This window comes from Hordeum vulgare, chromosome 7H, assembly GCF_904849725.1.
Source record: "Hordeum vulgare subsp. vulgare chromosome 7H, MorexV3_pseudomolecules_assembly, whole genome shotgun sequence".
NCBI lineage: Eukaryota > Viridiplantae > Streptophyta > Magnoliopsida > Poales > Poaceae > Hordeum > Hordeum vulgare.
Genome location: NC_058524.1, coordinates 624,173,616 through 624,193,442, shown reverse-complemented (window position 1 = coordinate 624,193,442; position 19,827 = coordinate 624,173,616). Strand labels below are relative to the sequence as shown.

General features: G+C 42.5%; 1 protein-coding gene and 2 non-coding genes across 5 annotated transcripts; 1 reads left to right on the top strand and 2 right to left on the bottom strand.

The window, feature by feature from the left end:
• Nucleotides 1-3,967: 3,967 nt before the first annotated feature.
• Nucleotides 3,968-4,039, bottom strand: TRNAP-AGG. Its single transcript has one exon. It is a non-coding gene; the product is annotated as a tRNA-Pro (tRNA).
• A 4,144-nt stretch (nucleotides 4,040-8,183) lies between these two features.
• Nucleotides 8,184-8,255, bottom strand: TRNAP-AGG. Its single transcript has one exon. It is a non-coding gene; the product is annotated as a tRNA-Pro (tRNA).
• Nucleotides 8,256-12,603: 4,348 nt separating this feature from the next.
• LOC123406993 lies at nucleotides 12,604-19,725 on the top strand. 3 transcript variants are annotated; one of them, XR_006612512.1, is made up of 8 exons: nucleotides 12,604-12,977; nucleotides 13,560-13,681; nucleotides 13,788-13,831; nucleotides 15,530-18,208; nucleotides 18,382-18,483; nucleotides 18,603-18,774; nucleotides 18,881-18,975; nucleotides 19,249-19,341. XR_006612512.1 is itself a non-coding variant. In XM_045100015.1 (8 exons), the coding sequence occupies exons 3-8, from the start codon at nucleotides 13,583-13,585 to the stop codon at nucleotides 19,453-19,455; spliced, it is 3,303 nt and encodes a 1,100-aa protein (XP_044955950.1). In that variant the 5' UTR covers nucleotides 12,608-12,740; nucleotides 12,902-12,977; nucleotides 13,560-13,582; the 3' UTR covers nucleotides 19,456-19,725. The 3 variants fall into 3 exon arrangements, 1 of the variants encoding a protein (XP_044955950.1); XM_045100015.1 differs by lacking the exon at nucleotides 18,881-18,975 and having other exon boundaries at nucleotides 12,608-12,740; nucleotides 12,902-12,977; nucleotides 19,249-19,725; XR_006612513.1 differs by lacking the exons at nucleotides 18,881-18,975; nucleotides 19,249-19,341 and having other exon boundaries at nucleotides 18,389-18,483; nucleotides 18,603-18,696.
• The last annotated feature ends 102 nt before the right edge of the window (nucleotides 19,726-19,827 follow it).

Sequence of the window (19,827 nt, the reverse complement as noted above, 5' to 3'; positions counted from 1 at the left end):
GAATTGAGAGCAAGAAATTGGTTCCTTGCGCATGGTGGTTCGTACGACGAAGAAACATTGGACCTCATCTGCAGTGACGGTCTTAGGATAGCCAGGGAGAATTGGAAAAAGATAGTGAAAGAAATTAAGGAGGGAAAAAGAAAGTTCACTGCAGATAGAGAGAAAGATTTGCTCACACTGGTCCTCGGCAATGACGAACATGGAGGACGAATGCGAGGCTTCGGTCCTTCTTACCCGTGGTGGATTGGGTTTGCCAGAGACCAAGACACTTACAGAAGCCGAGCGAGAGCAAAGAAGCGGCAGCAGGATGAGGAGAATGACAAGTTCAACCAGTTGCTTGCCAGGATTAACGAGCAACAGAAGCAGATTGATGAGCTTAGAGGAGTAGCGCGCCAGGAAGATCCTGCACTTGATATTACCGGCGCCCCATCTAAGCGGAAAAGCAGCGTGGCTGAATCTGAGGCCCCGCCCGACGATGCACGAAGAATGATAGAGTGCGGTCCCGGCTACCCCGTGGATGGAATCAAGGAGTCAACATCATGTGAACTCCATCAGAAATTCAAGAACATGTCCATGAAGGTGGCCGTCGGACAAGCTTTACCTTCTGGCCCTGATGCACGCTGGCATGGCCGTGAGATTCGAGCTGGCTTTGCTAAAGTCGGGGTGGATGAAATCATGGCGGGGTTTCATGATATGGAGCTCGACATAGCTGGACCCGAAGATGAGAGGACACTCGGAGAAGTACTGGGTGGAGTCATCCTATGGGACAAGAACTACATCAAGCTTCCAGGCTCGGCCCCAAGGACAACACCGCCTCCGAGTCGTCGCAGGTCACCTACACCTCCATCACCTCCAAGCCCTCCACATGACGTCGGCCAGCACAACACGAGTCCATCTCGATCACCGCCGCCGGATTTGGGTCGTCCGTCTCCGCCGTCGCCCGCTCCGGATACTAAGCGGAAGCGTGCCAGCAAGAACGCTCCGCCAATGATTTCTAAGCGACGGAGCCCCCCAAAGCGCAAACTATCGCCCCTCCCAAAGGTACGTCATGCTAATCTTCCTATCAGACCTTATGATCGTACCCCCGAGGAAAACGCAGGATAGCAAAGGAACATCATGATGCGCAGATGAAAAAGAAGAAACCCGAGCCCCGCCCGGAATACACCGAGAAGCAAATAGCATATGCAAAATACTTCACGACCCTTCCATCACAGTATGACTTACACCATAAGCCTGATGACTATACACGCACATTGCAGAAGGAAGTGAAGAAGAGCAGATCACGTGCAAGTGCAAGTGGGAGCAAATCAAGTTCAACTACAAGCAAAAAAAGATCAGACGTTCCTCAGCTTGGACAACAGGCCAAACAGTCGATCTCACCCCTCACGGTGTTGCCTGAGAATGTCCCCCCTCTAGTGCAGGGGCAAGATTTGAAATTAGCAAAGAAGTGGGCGAATGAATGGGGTATCCCGGTTGAAGACATTCTGGCTTCCCAAGACGACAGGTTACCCAAGGCTGTGGTAGCCCCTAAGCCACAGTTTGTCATGGGAGCGCCTTTGGTCAGCAAAGATGATCTTCCAACAAATATGCGTTACTTGCATACATGGTACTTAAGTGAATCAAAGAATGGGAGAACGATGATCGTGGTGAGTGTCCCACGGGAGTACTATGGCCGCTCCGAAGAAATCCATATCGACTTTGCTGAACTCTTCCAGATGTACAATGCCGACGCCCTCGACAAATCGCTTATGAGTTGCTATTGTTTGTAAGTTTTTTAATTCGTTGTCTACATATAACTTGTTTAGTTATTTCAATTCATTGTCTATATATAACTTGTACTCTATTATGCAGAATGAAGATTCTGGATTGTAAAAATAGGAACATCCTAAATATTGGGTTTATTGACCCAGATAAAATACATATAGCGACGCTAACTGATAAACCCAAGGAGACGGAGGAAAACCTTCTAAGGTTTCTAACAGATCAAAATTTCTGTGACCACATACTGTTTCCATACAACTTCAGGTGAGGGTTTTTACTCTGTTGTGTCCATTCACTTATAAGTGTAATTGATAAGTTACCGACACACACACACATATATATATATATACATGTGCAGCTTCCATTGGATTTTGTTGGACATTCAAATTGATAAGGGAAGAGTTGATGCCTTCGACCCATTATTGAGACCCTTGGAACAGTTCCAAAGCCTGCAGGACATGCTCCAAGGGTAATTTCAATCATTCTTGCGCTCTATCGGTCTCTTTCGATGATTTTCTGATATATCAATTAATGAAAAACTTAGCAAATCATTATCCTTGTCGGGCAGGGTTTGGAAGCGGTTCAAGTGCGTGACTCCCGGTATCGAGCCTGAGAAGCTGACCTTTAGAGCGGCTCAGGTAAGTAGTAATATGATATACTTCTATTTTCAATATATTTATGATGCTAGATTATTATTTTGATTATATATATTCTATTCTCGTAAAGTGCGACCAGCAGCCACGGGGGACGCATCTATGTGGATACTATGTTCGCGAGACCATTCGCACATTTACCTCTAAGCACAAGGATCACAGATTCGACGTAAGCAATGAACATTCACACCTCTATTTTTACCCGTTATTCTTTGTTATCATGATTGATATTCATATTCATCTCCTCTTCTTATATAGTACACGGCCATGAGGGAGAAGTCCCTACCAGAGCAACGCGCGATTGCTGTTGCAGAGGAGCTTGCGACCTTTCTGAGGACGGAAGCTATAGATGACAAAGGACGATTTAGTGTAGCTAGGGGCCATTACTGATGTTGGTCCATGTAATCGAATAGACGGGCTCTAGTCCCGATAATTCAGATCTCCATATAATTGTATATATATGCTCGCTTGTAAGATAAGTTAATCTTATATATATATATATATATATATATATATATATATATATATATATATATATATATATATATATATATATATATATATGCATAATTATTTCTACTTAGAATTATATGAAAACTAATTCCCGAACACCAAACGAGGCATCATGTTAATCTCCCGAACACCTAAACCCCTAAAACCCTAAAACCCAAAAATAAACAAAATCTGAAACTCTTTAGTCCCGGTCCGTGTAAAGACCCGGGACTAAAGGGCCTGCCCCTGAGGGCGCTCCGAGACGCCCACGTGGAGCACCTTTGGTCCCGGCTTGGAACAGGGCCGGGACTAAAGGTTAGTCCTTTAGTCCCGCCCCTTTGGTCCCGGTTGTTGAACCGGGACTAAAGCCCTTTACGGGCCGGGACTATAGGCCCTGTCCCCACTAGTGCCTGGGTTGCCGCCACCCTCTCCAGAATCCAGATGCAGTATATTGTTACCACATGATTGAGCCCCGATGGATCATCGGCAACGTGCTAATGAAGATCATGTGGTCGTTTATTTATTTATCAGGCTCATGTTTAACTCTGATGGAGTAACTGCTCCCCCGTCCCGAAATAAGTGACTCAAAAATGATTCAAGCTTGTACTGACTTTAGTACAAACTTAAGTCATTTTTAAGTCACTTATTTTGGGATGGAGGGAGTGTTTATAATTAAGGCGGAAAAAGGCCCTTGCAAAGGGGACTTTTATGTGGAAGCTAGCAATGTAATGTTGAGAGACCGCAGCCGTGCCGCCTGCCTTGGTTCGTCGGACAAGACCGCAGTGGGTAAACACAGCTCCAAGGAAGAAGATGATTCCGGCATTGGACTCGTTGTGAATAAAAGGGTATACATCTCTGAATGCGAGGCACTTCACACACATTATATTTCATGACATCTACTAATTCGCTAGACACATGAAAGAAATTCTACCAGTACATGTAAATGAAAACGTGGAAAGAAGAACATTAGTTTTCTAAACAAATCTAAGACAATAATTTTGAGACGGAGGGAGTATGTAAGAAAGTTTTATTTTTATAAAAAAGAAATAAAAAAAAAAGTGGGGGCATTCCGAGAATTGAACTCGGGACCTCTCGCACCCTAAGCGAGAATCATACCACTAGACCAAATGCCCTCTGATGCCGAATTTTAATGAACATTTTATATATTAATTCTGTGCACCTGTTCGAACAGATAGCTCTGTCTCGTTTCAAAAAGAAATGTTTAGCTCTGTTGGAAGTGAAAGTGTGAATCGATGAGGCAGTGATGAGGTATGCATAGATGGTGGGAAAAAAGACTCTTGAAAAGAGGAATTTTGGGTGGGAGCTTAGCTATCTTGAGGAGTTCTTGACAGATCGATCCGTGCCACATATGATATGTGTATGTGGTACGTCTGGTGTACATGTTGCTCTCAGGCAAGCTTCTTTACTACTGCAAAAGGAAACACTTTTCTTATAAATGGTGGATTTTATTGACTCAAGATAAAGCATCAAGAGTATACAACCATAATGAGCATACATTCGTCCTGTGCATAGTTAGGATGCATACAACCAACACCAACGCACTCACAGAAAAGTCATGACTTAAATATATAGCAAAGCCATATAAGACCAAAGGTATGCATAGACGAGGGGGAAATCACAAAGCAATCAAATCCGCGTTCGACAAATTAGAACAATTACATATACACACCAACCATCTCATGCATCAAAAGGACGACAAGATTCTTCAACAACAACACCTTCAGGAAGGAAGCAATGCTCAAGCGTCGTCGTTGCCGGATCCAAACACCGAAGGCAGGATTCTAGGTTTTCACTATGAAGAGATAGTCCGAGCATATCCGAGCAATGCTTTCAACAAGGTAACGACGCAAAAAAAATCATTGTCATTGTCAGTTATAACCAGCTCGGGTCAGACTTAGGCTTTCATTCCGGAGCTCGAGACCGGGTGCTTAAGTAGCACCGCCTTCGAAGTTACTCAAGTGTTGTCGCCACTTCTTCACTGTGATGCCAACAGCTACAAGCGATGTGCGCCCGCCACCGCTACACCACAATACGCTATGTGTCAAACCGTCATCCATAGATTGCATCATAATCCGCAGCAAGGCCGTCGTCGCAAGCCAAAGTGGTCACCACAAGGGCAAACACCGAACATGGAGCATGCCGAAGAGAGCCTTGCCCATGCCCTTCATCCCATGGGCTAACATGGCTAGATCTGGAGCATGAAAGGTAGATCACCATTGCATTTGCGCGCCCATACGGAGCGCACCCGCCACTAGATCATGAGTGCACCAGCCACCAAATTGGCAGCGTCTCCTAATTGAAGCATTGTGCTCGTCCCTTGCATCGCCACCTCGCAACCACGACATCGTCGGAAGCCTGCAATCGCTCTGTTGGGTGAAGGATGAAGGCCCCGCCGCCACCATACTTGAGAGCCTTGAGGGCTTTCCCTCCGACTCTCCCCGGCGATGGAGAGAAGGAGAAGGGAGGAAGGGAAAGGTGGCGGAAGTGGCCGGGTGGGTCGCCTTCCGAGTTGACAGTAGCGAGGAACATGGGGGACTTCTAGTTTTGTGACCATAACTAGCCATCACACGTCAGGCTAAGACGGGTGCTCTTAGCATCGTCTTGCTCTAGATTGATTTTGTGTTCGTGGGAGATCGTAGCTGGTAAACTAAACAAACAAAGAAGATGATCGTGGTGTCTAATTCATTAGCTACATGAAAGAAATTATGTTACATGTAATGTCGCTGGCTACTTGGATTGCCAATGAGAAAAAAAATTCCATCCCAACCTAGAAAAATTGGATGCCATTTTAAGGTCAAGTGATTGGGAAGACATGTTTTCCCTTGCAAACATGATAAAGGTAGTTAGAGACATCTCAGATCATAGTCCCATGTTTCTAAATTGTGGTGGCAATATGACTATGGCTCCTAAAGCTAGAGAATTCAGATTTGATCTGACTTGGATCAAGTACGAGAATTTTATTTCTCATGTTAATAAATTTTTGAGAAAGTAAGTTGCGACCAAGATGTCATCAACATAAAAGTTAGGAGATTCAAAAATTGTTTTAAAGGTTGGGGTCAAATAAATGTAGTCATATCAAGAGAAGAAAAAATAGCTCCTAGAGAGGAACTGTTAGAGCTAAAGGACCCGCGGGAAATTGGTCATGTTCCTCTTGAGTTGTATGATAGTAGGACTGGTATAGTTAATGGGCTGAATAATATATTTGTTGATGAGGTAATCTATTGGCTGCAAAAATCTCATGAGAGATGGCTATTGAGTGGATATCAGAATACTGATTATTTTCATAACATAGCAAATGGTAGAGAAATGAAAAAAAGGTTTTTCATTCTTCAACTCATGGGGAGATGTGTACAGAGGGAACTGATAGTCTACTAAGGCATGCATGCCACGGAAATTTACAAGGAATTGTTTGGTCGTGCACCTAGAAATATGTTTCATTTATCACCTGATACATGGATTGATAGTGAAAAAATTCACAGAGTGATAGCAGAACTTGATTAGACCTTTTAGTGTTAAGGAGGTCAAAGAGGCCATGTTTGCTATGGAAGCAAATAGGGGGCCATGAACTGACAATAGTCCAGTTGGAACTTTTCAATGTTGTTGGGAGATTGTCAGTGATGACATCATGTCTCTGTTTCATGATCTCCAGAATGATACTTTAGATATTCAGAGAATCAACTATGAGGTTAGTACACTATTCCTAAGGTTTTTGTTGGTTATAAGATTCGGTAATTCGTACCAATTTGCCTCCAAAAATTTCTTTAGAAGTAGTTTACTAAAGCACCGGATATTAGAGTTGGTCATGTTGTTGAGAAAATAATTATCAGGAATCAAAATGTTTTTAAAAAGTAGAAACATTATGGATGGTATATTGACCTTGCATGAGATTTACATCATGCTCACATTAAGAAGAAAGTGGGGATTGTTCTTCAACTTGAATTCACATAGGCGTGTGATAAAGTCAATTGGGACTTCCTTTTAGAATGTTTTGTTAATAAGGGCTTTGCCCATATTTGGTGTGACTAGATAAATAAAATACTACTTAATGGTATCATCGGTGTTAAGCTCAATAATACCACTGGACCTTATTTCCATAGTGCTAAGGGTGTCCAGTAGCGAGACCGTATATCACCTTTTCTGTTTAACATTAAAACTGATTGTTTAACTAAAATGGTTACTAATGCACAGAAAAACGATTTGATATGTGGGTTATCTCCTTATCTTATTGACAAAGGTGTTGTGGTGTTGCAATACGCTGATGACACTATCATCCTAATTGAGCATGACTTGGAGAAAGTGATTAACCTCAAACCTATCATTCACCTCTTTGAGATGGTGTCTTGGCTTAAGATAAACTTTGAGAAAAGTAAAATCTTTTCTGTGAATTGGGATGATGATGTACCTGCTTCCTATGTTGATTTATTCAATTGTCAAATTGGAAATTTCACAACGATATACGTTGGGGTGCATGTGAGCTTTCTTCCTTCAAAATGTGTGAGTGGGACATTATCGAGAAAAAATACATTAAAAAGTTGGATGTCTTGTTGTGCAACACTCTTTTTATGGGAGTAAGACCCATCCTCTTAAATGCATCCATGTCCAGTATTTTGTATTATCATATGCCAATGTTTTTTTTTTGGACAAAACATCTTTAATAAACTAAATAAGCATATGAGAATATATTTTTGGCAGTGACACAATAATAGAAGAGGATACCATCTAGTGAAATAGGACAGGATTTCTAGATCCGAAAATGAAGGTTGGGGGGTGAAAGATCTTAGCAAATAAACTTGAGCCTATTTGTCAAACGTGCTAACTAAATTGAATAGCTCCTCTTTTGCCATCTAGTGAAATGTGTACTATCCAGAGGTCGGGTGTGTTCTTGATGATCGGATTTATCTTTAATTGTCATACGTGCACTAACTAAATTGAATAGCTCCTCTTTTGCCAAGAATCATGATTTCTTTCTTGTCATAACATTTTATGATTGTTATTTATTTATTTTTGTTCTCATGGAAGTATTAGTGTGATTGGAGGCGTCGACAATATTTTTCCCGTTCAGTAACTGTATACACATGTTCTACACAGATTGGAAGAGAATAGTATATATTTCTGCAAGCAATGCTACTTCACACAGATTGATTTTCATTACAGTTGAGATTCGCTACCTACATGCAAGAAATCCTGCTGTACATATAAAAATGGTAAAAAAAACAATCTATTATATGTAAAAATGGTAAAAAAAATACAAAAAATGGGGCATTCCGAGAATTGAACTCGGGACCTCTCGCACCCTAAGCGAGAATCATACCACTAGACCAAATGCCCTTTCATGCATAAATTTTTCTGTAAAGTCTGTCAAAAACACGGGAGAGTTTGACTTTTTAAAAGTATAACACGCCTTATAGTTTTGAATGGATATGTAGATAAGAATTAATAGTTGTGGTCGTAACGATCTATACAGGTATCCCCGATCGACAAATTTACCCTTCTATATATATACATAAATGTATGATCGCTATCAGCAAGATCTCCTTCCTATGACCGACCCATCAGAGTCAATTGCAAGAAACCACCATATTTATGACTAGGTTTACAGAAAATCGATAAGTCATAAACCCGTTGAAAAAACACCATAATTTCTCTAATCTTATTGCAAAAAGCACTGGTCAGGTGATTAGATACGTTTGATCACTTTCTGACAAGTGGGACCAAATTTTAAGGAGTTGACATGACAAAAAATTACCATACACAACCCTGAAACAAATAAGAAAACGCAATCAACCCATGCTCCCGAGCAACCCCACTGCTCCCGATAATCATGGATGACAACAGTAGGCTAGGGCAGGTTGCGGCGGCGGCTGCCGGACGGCATGCTGCTGGAAGTTGAACTCCGATCGTCGCCCCTCCGGACATGCTCCTTGCGGCTGCCTCCATTAATACTAGTGCTCGTCGGAGATACCATGTCGTTGGACCTCCAAGATCCATCCATGGTGGATGTCGCGACACTCCACATCGTCGGCCACCACCGACGAGGTCTTCTCCACAGGCAGCCTCCTCCGCTCCGTAGCCGTCCGCATCGACAAGGTCCGCCATGCCGCGTGAGGCCGGGATGGACGGTAAGGTCCATCGTCCGTGCCTGCGAGGTCCGCCTCGCCACGTGAGACCGTGCCGGCGAGGTCTGATGCCACCGGTGCTCGCGCCCGTGCGGCTGCAGCTCCGGCGCGGTGGAGCTCGAGCCCACTAGTCCTGGCCCTCATGTGCGGTGGAGCTCGAGCCCACCGGCTGCTGCTACCCCACGGTGCAGGTCCACCTTATACTCTCTTCTTCTTTTTTCAGAGAAAGATCTTATCATGTTAGGTTTTTTTACAATTTAACCTATGCTATTCTCTCCATTTGCGATTAGGAATGTCGGTTTTAGATTTCGGGTGTGTGTGTCAATTTTTTTCCATGTGAGCTCCTTCAAATTCGGTCACACTTGTCAGAAAGCGATCAAACGGATCTAATCACCCGATCGATGCTTTTTTGCAATAAGATTAGAAAAATTGCGATGTTTTTTTTGCAATGGATTAACGACTTGATGGTTTTCGGCAAACCTAGCCCTAAACGTGGTGGTTTCTTGCAATTGGCTCACCACATCGTCCTTGATGCGCTTGTCATGCAACCAACCTATCTCTACCTCAACTTTGAGTAAACCCCTCCCCTTCCTATACATTGGTCATCCATTCCAATGAGATTGGTAACCTGGCACACATACAACTATGTACCACTTGTTACATAATTTGTAGGGCGGCTAAACTAGCATTCTGGCACCTAATGTGCAATGTCCACTACACCGCCTTGGACAAACTATACGATGGGAAATACTCCCTCCGTCATAACTGTCTTAACTTTATACTAGCTCTAGTACAAATTTGTACTAAGCTTAAGATACTTATTTTGGGACGGAGGGAGTATTTGACAAAGAGATTAGTGGTTCCCTATTTTTCTTCCACAAAGACCAGGCAATCAAATCGGTTTCAAGAGCACCAAGTAGAATTGACATCATTACTAAGTTTGTCGAGATTACTGTAAGAGATGTTATTTCATTGACAAGTACAAAGCAAAAGCACATGTTAGTTAATTCAGCAGCGGACCCTATCCTTAATGATTGCTTTGAGATTTGTAATCACTTTGGCCGTGTTATTTTTGAGCATTGTGCACGTAAATCGAATTGCATGGCTCATGAGCTAGCTAGAAGGGCTAGGGTCGATCCTCCGGTTGTGTGGACGGACAATCCTCCCTTTTTATCAGTAGTATTATTTTGGATGATTTTTCATTATTTGAGATGAAATAAAGATAGCCAAGATGGCGTTTCCTCAAAAAAAAACTCAGTATTGAACCCAACTTGCAAGACACATCTTCCCACAGTTCAATTTTTACTCTAGAGATTTTGGAATATGTATACCTAGCTAATACTCCCTTCGTCCCAAAATAACTGTCTTAAGCTTAGTACAATTTATTATTAGAGCTAGTACAAAGTCAAGACAGTTATTTTAGGACGGAGGGAGTAATACACTAAAAACCACTATTAAGATATTAGTTCACTTTAGAGATTCCTACCGCATTATTCAACGATACTAAAATACATGGTACACATGCACACACGCACACACAAAATATGTATGTACACTATATTTTACAACATAAATTTGAAGTAATTTTTTAGCAATATACTATACAAATGTATACCAAGAACACACTATAATTCATATTTAGCAATATATTTATGTGGTTAACTACACCGTCTAGCTAACAGAAAAGTATACTACTTAATAACCACACTATTGTGGAAACTAGCTACTTGCACATGCATTGCAACATGGGCAGAAATATTCGAATGATTCAATATCAATCATGTCCGACATATACCCTCCCTCATTGTATTCCAAATTTTAATAAGATTAGTTTGATTTGAGCATGGGTAGGGGAATACAATGTAAGTTTTTATTCAGTTGAGGTTTTGTTAAGATTTTGATTTGATTTGGGTATTGGTAGGGAAAGGCAATAAAAGTTTGGTTGAGTTGAGATTTTTGTAAGGATTGATTTTATTTGATTTGACCGAGTTAATGCATGGCGTGGTTTGGAAAGTATGGATTTATGTTAGTTTTTATTTTGTGCGACATTTGTTGATATTACCAAAAAAATAAAGAAAACCAAAGTGGAGGGGGCGTGGGGAGGAAAAAGTTCGTGGGTAAACCAACAAGTAAATTGTAACTTTAGTCAGTCAGCCATCTCTTACTCGACCAAATCGTGACGTTATGGAGTGATTAGTACATTATTAATAATCACTACATTGTTATTTAATAGGTACAAAAGATTATTGAAGATATTAAAAAAGTACTAATTTTGTCGGAACAAGTTTACACCACTAACCAATACCGTGTATCATGCATATTTTTTGACTGATTACAATAAGTTTAGTTAGACTGTTAGTCTCTCTTCAATGGATGCAGTATCCGCGAAACATTTACTAGTGCCAAGTTGATATTTGGTTGGTAGTGACAAGTGAGAGAGCTTGTCACTAACAACAACATACATTATTTGTCCATGGTTGAATGTACAAGTGACAAGCAACCAATATGTCCATCACAAGAACATATATATAGGACAACATTTGCATAACAGAGTTACAAATCGCGCACACGTCCAAATTCATCAAAGCAGCACACACATCATTTCATTTCTTCAACAATTATGTTTTCAGTTACATTTATAGTAGACACAAGACCAAGATGGCAACGACGGTGATAGGAAAGGTGCTTCAGAATAACACCACGACATCTATCCATGCAATGTCAAGGGGAAGGGGGTCAACGGGAACTTGCATCAGAAAAGCACCACCACTACCCCTCATCTATGTTGGCGATGTCTAAGAGAAGGGAAAGTTTGTCTTCCAGTGTAAACTAAATTCGTATATATGGCACGATGGGCCTTTGGGGGAAACTAAACGACGGTAGCACGAAGAAGACCGGAAGTGGCGTGATGGAATTCGTTTATAGAAGAAAAAGGTTGTTAACGAGTGGTGGGATGGAAAATCGTGGGAGGGATGACGTGGCATTGCCAAAATGTAAGAAAAATCCACAATGGGATGCTACTATTCAGGAATAGAGGATATGTATATTCAAATGAAAATAAATATACACCCACACAAATCATGTTTAATGGTAGATATATCCAAAAGAAATATACTGACCATAAAGATCTGTATTGGTTTCCATTCGCCATGCCCATGCGTGTCTACCCATATACGAAAAAAACAAAACGCTTATTAAATTGTTTACAATTCAAAATTGTACCTTGAGACCAAATGGAATAATAATGGTAGAAAACTCTTGCTCTCTCCCATCCCACTCTCTAACAGAAGTATACCCCCTGCCGCAAAAATGATATTTCCTGGTAGTCGACGGACGAACGTAGGTACATCGGTTTCAACTCGACATTGACCATGTTCATATAATCTACCCATAACATCAGCTTTATAAATCTGTCTATGTAAGCAATAATTGTAAACCTTTTTTGGAATTCGAGATTCTATTTTATTTACACTTGAGGTGCTTTGAGATGAAAGGGAATACCATTGGATAAGCATATTCTTTTTCTCTTGTGTTTCTATCTCTCTTCCTCCTTTGGGGGTGAGGTGAGGTGCATTTCGCTAGGTGCCCCCAGCAAAGAAAGAAACATCCCAAACCCGAAGAAGACGTTCCCACTCTCACTGCGGAGCTGCCGCTGCTCGCCGAAGAATCGTCTCCTCGCCGTCGGTCGCTGCTCCGAGTAATCGCACGTTTCCCTCGATTAAACCGCCGCCGCCGCCGGCCCCGAATCCGCGTGCTTTCCTCCTGCCTTTTTTTAGCGCCTCCAATTTTTGTGTGGCGTCTCATCGCTGCCCGCCCCCCTTCCTAACCAAAAAGCTCCTGTTTTTTTTTCTTCCTTAGATTCCGCTCCGCCCTTCCGCCCGCCGCTCGCCGCCGGCGCCGGCGACCGACCGACAGACCGTGACGAGCTCCTGAGGTCCGTCCAGCTCCTTTCCCAAATCCCCCATCTTTCTCTTGCTTCCCGATGCAGAAACCGTTTGCGGGCGTTTTTTACTGCTGCTGCGCGTCGATTGGGTGCTGCGATTAGGAGGAGGAAGGCCGGATTCCGGAGGAATCCGTGCTTGTTCCTCTAGATTCCCGCTTGATTGCGACTGGGTAGGCTGCCGCTCCTTCTTATCCTGCTGTAATTACTGCTCTGCCCGCCGATTAGCCGGAGATTCAGTGTCGGCCGCTTCGATCCTGCTGCAGCTCAAGCCCCAAGCTGCTCTGAATTGTCACGGCCGTCATGCTAAGATCAGTGCTTACGAATTATGATGGCGCTAATATAAACATTGTTGCTTTCTTAACCCAAATCTTTGCTTGCTTAATGACTGCTTGGTAGAGTTTATGATGCCATTACATAGAGTTCCATTTTGGTTCATGTACTACTGGTTTAGTACAAGATGTGGTTTTGCTACATCATTTGTACTACTAAATGTAAGACTTGCTTAATGACTGATTACGCAGTTTCGGTGGTTGGTGCACATGTGTTGCATTAAATCTGCTAGTGTCATTGCAGGATCGCCAACGCCGAGAAATGTCATGCCATGCGCGCTCCAAGTAACTGACGAAAGGCCGAATAACACGTCGCGTATGCGGTGTAACCGACCGGTTGGGAACAACTACAACTGCTTTCAAGAGGTTTATAACATTCTACCGCACAAATCTGTTCCATTGTTTGCCAGAAAGATTATCGGTCTGCTCCTGGGATTTAATGATTTGCCACTTTTATCTTCTCATCGATCAGGACCATCTAATTCACAGACCGGTTCACGGCTTCCCTGATAACAGGTAATTATTTGTCACCAGACCCTTCTAATAATAGCCATCTTCAGTGGGATGCACTTGACTAAGCTTGATATCTGATTTACTGGCGATGCAGTACGTGTATTTAGTGAAACAATAAAGCCATGAATGAAGTGAACAAGTCTAAGGGCCTCTTTGATTCGTAGGATTCTCAAAATGCAGGAATAGGAAAAACATAGGAATAGAGTGACATGTCCTTTTCTACACTACAGGATTTGGAAGTGTGTTTGATAGCAAAGGAAAAACAAAGGAATTCTACAAAGAGGTTTGAGTGGATGAAAATTTTCCTCCAAAATATAGTACAAATAAATCCTATGGAAAAATTCCAAAGCATTTCAATCCTACGAATCAAACGACCATCGTAGGAAAAAATCCTAAGGATCCAAATCCTCCAAAAATCCAATAAAATTCCTTTGTATCAAAGGAGCCCTAATACTAAATTACTACTGGCCACATGAAAAGGCACAACTTTACACGGTTATGACAAACGAAGAAAAGGGAGAGGTAGTAAGAAAGATGACTATATTAGTAGATCTTACTGTTACTGAAGTGCATTAATATAGCTTAAGGAACCCATTCATGTAAAGGACATTTGGTGTTCATGTTCATTTGACTGTTTTTGGCAACTGCCCAACTTTGTTATAAAATATGAAAGGTTAAAAATAAAGGTTTGTGATCAACTGCCATTGATAAGGTTGTCAGTGAAACTTAGGTTGGGAGTGCATAAGTAATGACTGATGAAAGTGTAAGGCATGTACTCCCGTTCCTAAATATAAGTCTTTTAAGAAATTCCATTACGGACTACATGCGGATGTATATAGACATACTTTAGAATGTAGATTCACTCATTTTGCTCTGTATGTAGTCCGTAGTGAAATCCCTAAAAGGACTTATATTTAGGAACGGAGGGAGTATATTTATAGTCAGTCATTGGTAAACTGTTATGAATAACATGCGTCTTAATTTCAGTTAAGAATATCCCAATACCAATTCGATAAGTTGTAATATTTGTATGGTGGTCTGTACAATATGGACCATTTATGTGAATCCTAACCTTGATTGCCGGTATAAATGTATAACTGTTCACTAATTGTGAGTAATTCATCTCATGACATGTATATCCGCTGTGTCATATAGGCAGGGGTGGACCCAGATTTGGCCATGACCCGGGCTGGGCACTGTTTCTGGTTTGAACTGTCAATTTACCTGATTTTTTCTTTATTTTATAAGAGATACTTAGTGGTATTTTGGGTCTAAGCTCCGGGTTAAAGCCCAGGCTGCCCTGGATGCAGCTATCAAGGGCATTTGTAGTTGAGTTTTGTTGTGTGAAAATAGGTGGCCATGAAGTTTTTTCTTTTGCTGGGGCCATTTGTGAAAATGTGAAATGACTAGAAAATGGCTGTACATGAACAATTGTTTACTAAAACAACCATTGTATTGTCTTATGCCTTTTGGTTTTCTTCTCTGCTAGTTTGTTAACATTATGTGCTTGCCAGCTTACAATGACCTATGTGCACCTTTCTACGTATGCATGACACAGTAACCATATCCAAACACTTCAAAGTTTCTACCCTCAGTATCCTTTTTCTTTTTTACTTTTCAGGGCAGTCACTGTGGTCCTCTCACCTGTTATTCAATTTTTTCGGGAAGCTACTTGTTTACTGCCTTTTTGTGGTGTGGCAGGGACAATCCATTTACGGTGCTTTCTCTTAGGCACTGTTCAGATTGGAAATTGGCACCATTTTCGTCTAGCAGACAGGAGGTCAAGAGGACAAGCTATTTGACATTAGGAGCTGCTGCTACAGAGTGCTTTGAGTTACTATTCCCACAGCCAACAATTGCTTACTGGTTAGATCTGCCGAATGAAAAGAACATGCATGATCAGGACATTTCTTCTAAACCACTTCCCAATGTAGGAAGCACTTCAGGGCAACATCGGCATAGGAAAAAAACTAAGAAGTCATCCACGACTTGCCCTCCCTGCCACGTGGTTGCAAATACCTCTTCCGGGCCTGATACTGCTCCTCAGGGATCTGATTCTGATATTTTGCATGATGATGATAAGCCTCCTAAAAAGAGTTCCAAGAAGAAAGTAAACAAGTGGAAACAGTGCAGGCGAGCAACCAGTGAAAAGCTTAATTTGTTACCAGAACTCCCCTGTGAAGAGCATATTGATACCGCTTCTCCTGCTGAGGTATTTCTGCCTGATTCACTGGCTGATAAATTGTCAGAGGCATCATCCTCATCCAGCTCATTGGTCAAAGATGCCCATCTGGGCAAAGATAATGGGGAGAGCAACAATGAGTATGTGAAACACAGAAGTGATGGCAAGGATGGCTCTGTATGTGCAGGTTCATCTAATATAACTGTAGGCAAAAGAGTTATCTGCAAATGTGATCCTAACCTGAATGATGGACCAAATACTGCCGGTTCTTCAGAACTTGGTGGATCCCCAGACACTGAACATGTATATTCCTATGTAGGAGAAGAAAGCAATGGCTGCCAGAAGTCATCGTGTCCCTGTGTTTGTAATTCCAGTGATGCAACAGCAGCTTCATTCTCTAAGGGTTGGAACAGTCAAAACTGTGGGGACTGCAGTACTGATTTTGAGGGAAGGTTAACCATCGAAGATGGAAAAAAACGAGATAGTTTGCAACTTGAGGCTTATACTTGTCTGGATAGTGTAAATAAGGCATGCCATGTGACAGGTGTCCATTCTGAAGATGTTACTGATACTAGTAGTCATTCTGAAAGAGTTCAATGCAGCAGTGAAGCCTGTAGCAGCAAGACGTTTCCTCCAGTTAGTCCGGGGAGGAGTGGCAGAAAATCAAGAAACAAATCTAGCTGTATTAATATGACTGCGACTAATAGGGTAGTAAGTTCTAATAGGCACAAGCATAGTGGAAAAGACAGTCCAGTTTCCGTGTGGCAGAAAGTAGAAAAACCTGATAAGGAAAACTCATCTGGAGCAGGACATGCGGTTGTTTCAGCAGTCGAGGATAAAAGTGCACTAGAAGATGATAGCAAGGGTGTCCAGCACGACCCAAATAGGCCGATGGATAAACATCGTTGTAGAAAAACATGCAAACAGCACAAGAAGCAAACCCCGTTTCTGTATGAACAAACAAGTTTGTCTTGTAAAAAGGGTAGTTGTCCGTCACCGAGGAACTACTATGCTCCTAAGAATGGTAGCCCCAAGACGCCCAAGAACCACTTGCAACAGACTGAAGGGTTGTTGATGTTACAGCCAGTATGTGACAGGGACATCAGTGATACATCAATCACAACTGGTACTGAAAAAGCAACACTAGCATCTTACAGCTTGGGTTCTCATTTGGTGCCACAGGCTACATCCAAGGAACCATGCACATCGGTCATTCAAGACGATAGTCACTCTCTTTGCCTTGAAAATAAGGCCATATCAACAGATTTGGACCCCAGGAACTCGTGCGTCGATCCATGCGCCGCAGAAATGGAAGAAACCCAATGTGTGAAGTCATATTCTGCTGCTGTGCACATGTCACATAAATGGGTTCCTATCGGAAAGAAAGATATAGCACATTTGGTTGTTGAAGCATCAGTTCCAGCTAATGATGGTTCTGTTTCTGCTAATATAGACGTGAAGAGAAATGTTTCAGATGCTCCTGCACCAACTAAAAGTGAAGGAAGCAAGGTTGCTACTGAGTTGACTGCTAAACCGAAGCCATCTGGACAGCTTGATTCGAAATGCCAAGGACATACTGACAATGGAACTGATTTCAGCAAGATAAGAGAGGCAGTGAGTGAATCTTGTAGGGCCCAACAGAGAGCGGAAGATATTCAACTTCACATTGGCAGGCCTCTTGCCGATTTTGAACAATTTATTTACTCTGCTTCTCCAGTTCTGCACTGTAGCTCTTGCCCTGCTGGTTGCAACTCTTCTTCACAGGAATGGATGAGAGATGGCTTGTGCTGTCATCAAACTGCGGATATCTCTCTGAGTAGCATCTGGCAGTGGTATGAAGAACCTGGCTGCTATGGCTTGGAAGTGAAGGCACAGGATCTCCGTAGATCGAAAGGCTTCTGGAATAGTTGTTATCAGTTTAATGCCTACTTTGTGCCATATCTATCTGCGGTTCAACTTTTTGGGCAACCTAAGAGAACCGTTGATAAGGATGAAGCCGAAACGGATACAAGATCTAAAACATCTCCATGTATGAGCTCTCTCCCAATATTAGCGAAGCTTCTACCTCAAGAGTCCAATAAAAGAAATAGCTCGCCGCCTTTCCATGTTAAAGATGATCAGCAGTTGGAGTCTACAGAGCTCATATTTGAATTTTTTGAATCCGAACAACCATTTTGGCGGCGACAATTATTTGACAGGTGAGATCGAGTCTTCTTTCATGAACAAAGGCGTCCAGTATTCTGGCCCTCATTTGTTAGCCCTTTTCATGCTCTGATATTGTAGTATAAACCTTCGTATTGTACACTGAACTCTAGGAAAGGTACTTTGTTTCTGAGATGATTTTATTGAAATCTCATTGCAATTTTACTAGGGTAAAGGACTTGGTTGGCGGTGCAAAACAATTGAATTGCCAAATATCAGGAGACCCAAAGAGTCTGGAGCTCAACCTGCACGATCTTCATCCTGCCTCCTGGTCCGTTCTATGCTCTAGTAGTATCTGACCCTTGATCAGCATGCATATTCTTGCATATAGATGTGTAGATCTATTGTGGGACGGCTGGTTTTCAGATAACACATTATTACCAATTTCAGGTACTGTGTTGCGTGGTATCCCATATATCGTATACCTGATGGGAAGTTCCAGGCTGCTTTCCTGACGTACCATTCTCTTGGACACTGGGTTCATCGACGAAGCTCATCAGACCAGGCTGGCCACGGTCATGCTGTTTTGCCAGTCATGGGTTTGCAATCTTACAACGACAAGGTAAGATGGCTGTTTTTCTGATGACACATGTTCACCGAAGATTGTTTAAGTTGGTGTTAAGACCCCAGACGTTGAAAGCCATGTTGGTTATGAGGTAAAATTGCAGGTGATGACGTGAATATCGCTGAACAAACTCCTAAAATGCTTGATGGTTCTCATTCGCCGCTTGCCAGCCCTTCATTGGGCTAAAGAGGGATCCTCGTCAGTCCCATTTTCGACAGATTCCAATTTAATATATTGTGGTTCCGTTCTAAGTCATGGTCAGAAAGTGTTATCAGGATGGTCCCAAGTCAATTCTCAGTGTGTTAGTTGGTAGTACTTAGTAGTCTGTCTGCTTTTGGCCAAGTGTATGTGTGGTTTCAGTCGACTAGTCGCCGAAACAAACAGAGTGGCTAGAGTGGTTGCTCGCTTATTCTTCGCTCTGGAAACGACGGATAATACATGGTGGATGACTCTTTGCATCTCGCGTTGCAGGGGGAGTGGTGGTTTCAGAGGAGCAGATCCGGTTCAGAAGATGCAGAGTCCTCGTCAAGCGAACCATCTCAGGTTCTTCAAGAACGGTTGTCGACGCTGAACCAAGCCGCGGCAGCCATGGCGAGGGCGGACGTGTGGAAGAAGGACCAGGCGCGGAGAAACAGGCACCCGGACTACGAGTTCTTCCTGTCCCGGCAGCAACGGTAGATAGCTCCAGATGCACCATGTTTCAGAACGGCTGACGGACGAACGCCTCTTCCCCTGTAACCAGAAGAACCTTGACGACTCAGCGGCGCCGTCCGCCTGTCACCTTCGTCAACAACCTGTATATATGTGTGGTAGTAGAGTGCATGTGAAGATGGTGCTGCTCAAATGACACCAGACGAGACCATGAGTTGTTGTTTAGCTCACTGCTTACTAGTGTAGTTGGGGTTGTTGATAGGTGCAACCCGTCTTTAATTCAAAATAGCTTGCTCACACCCGCCCGTGTGATGTGTCATGTGTGTACATATACGCCTGAAACTCAACTCAGACATGTGTCTAACCAACTCTGTGTAGATGCATAATATAGATCTGATG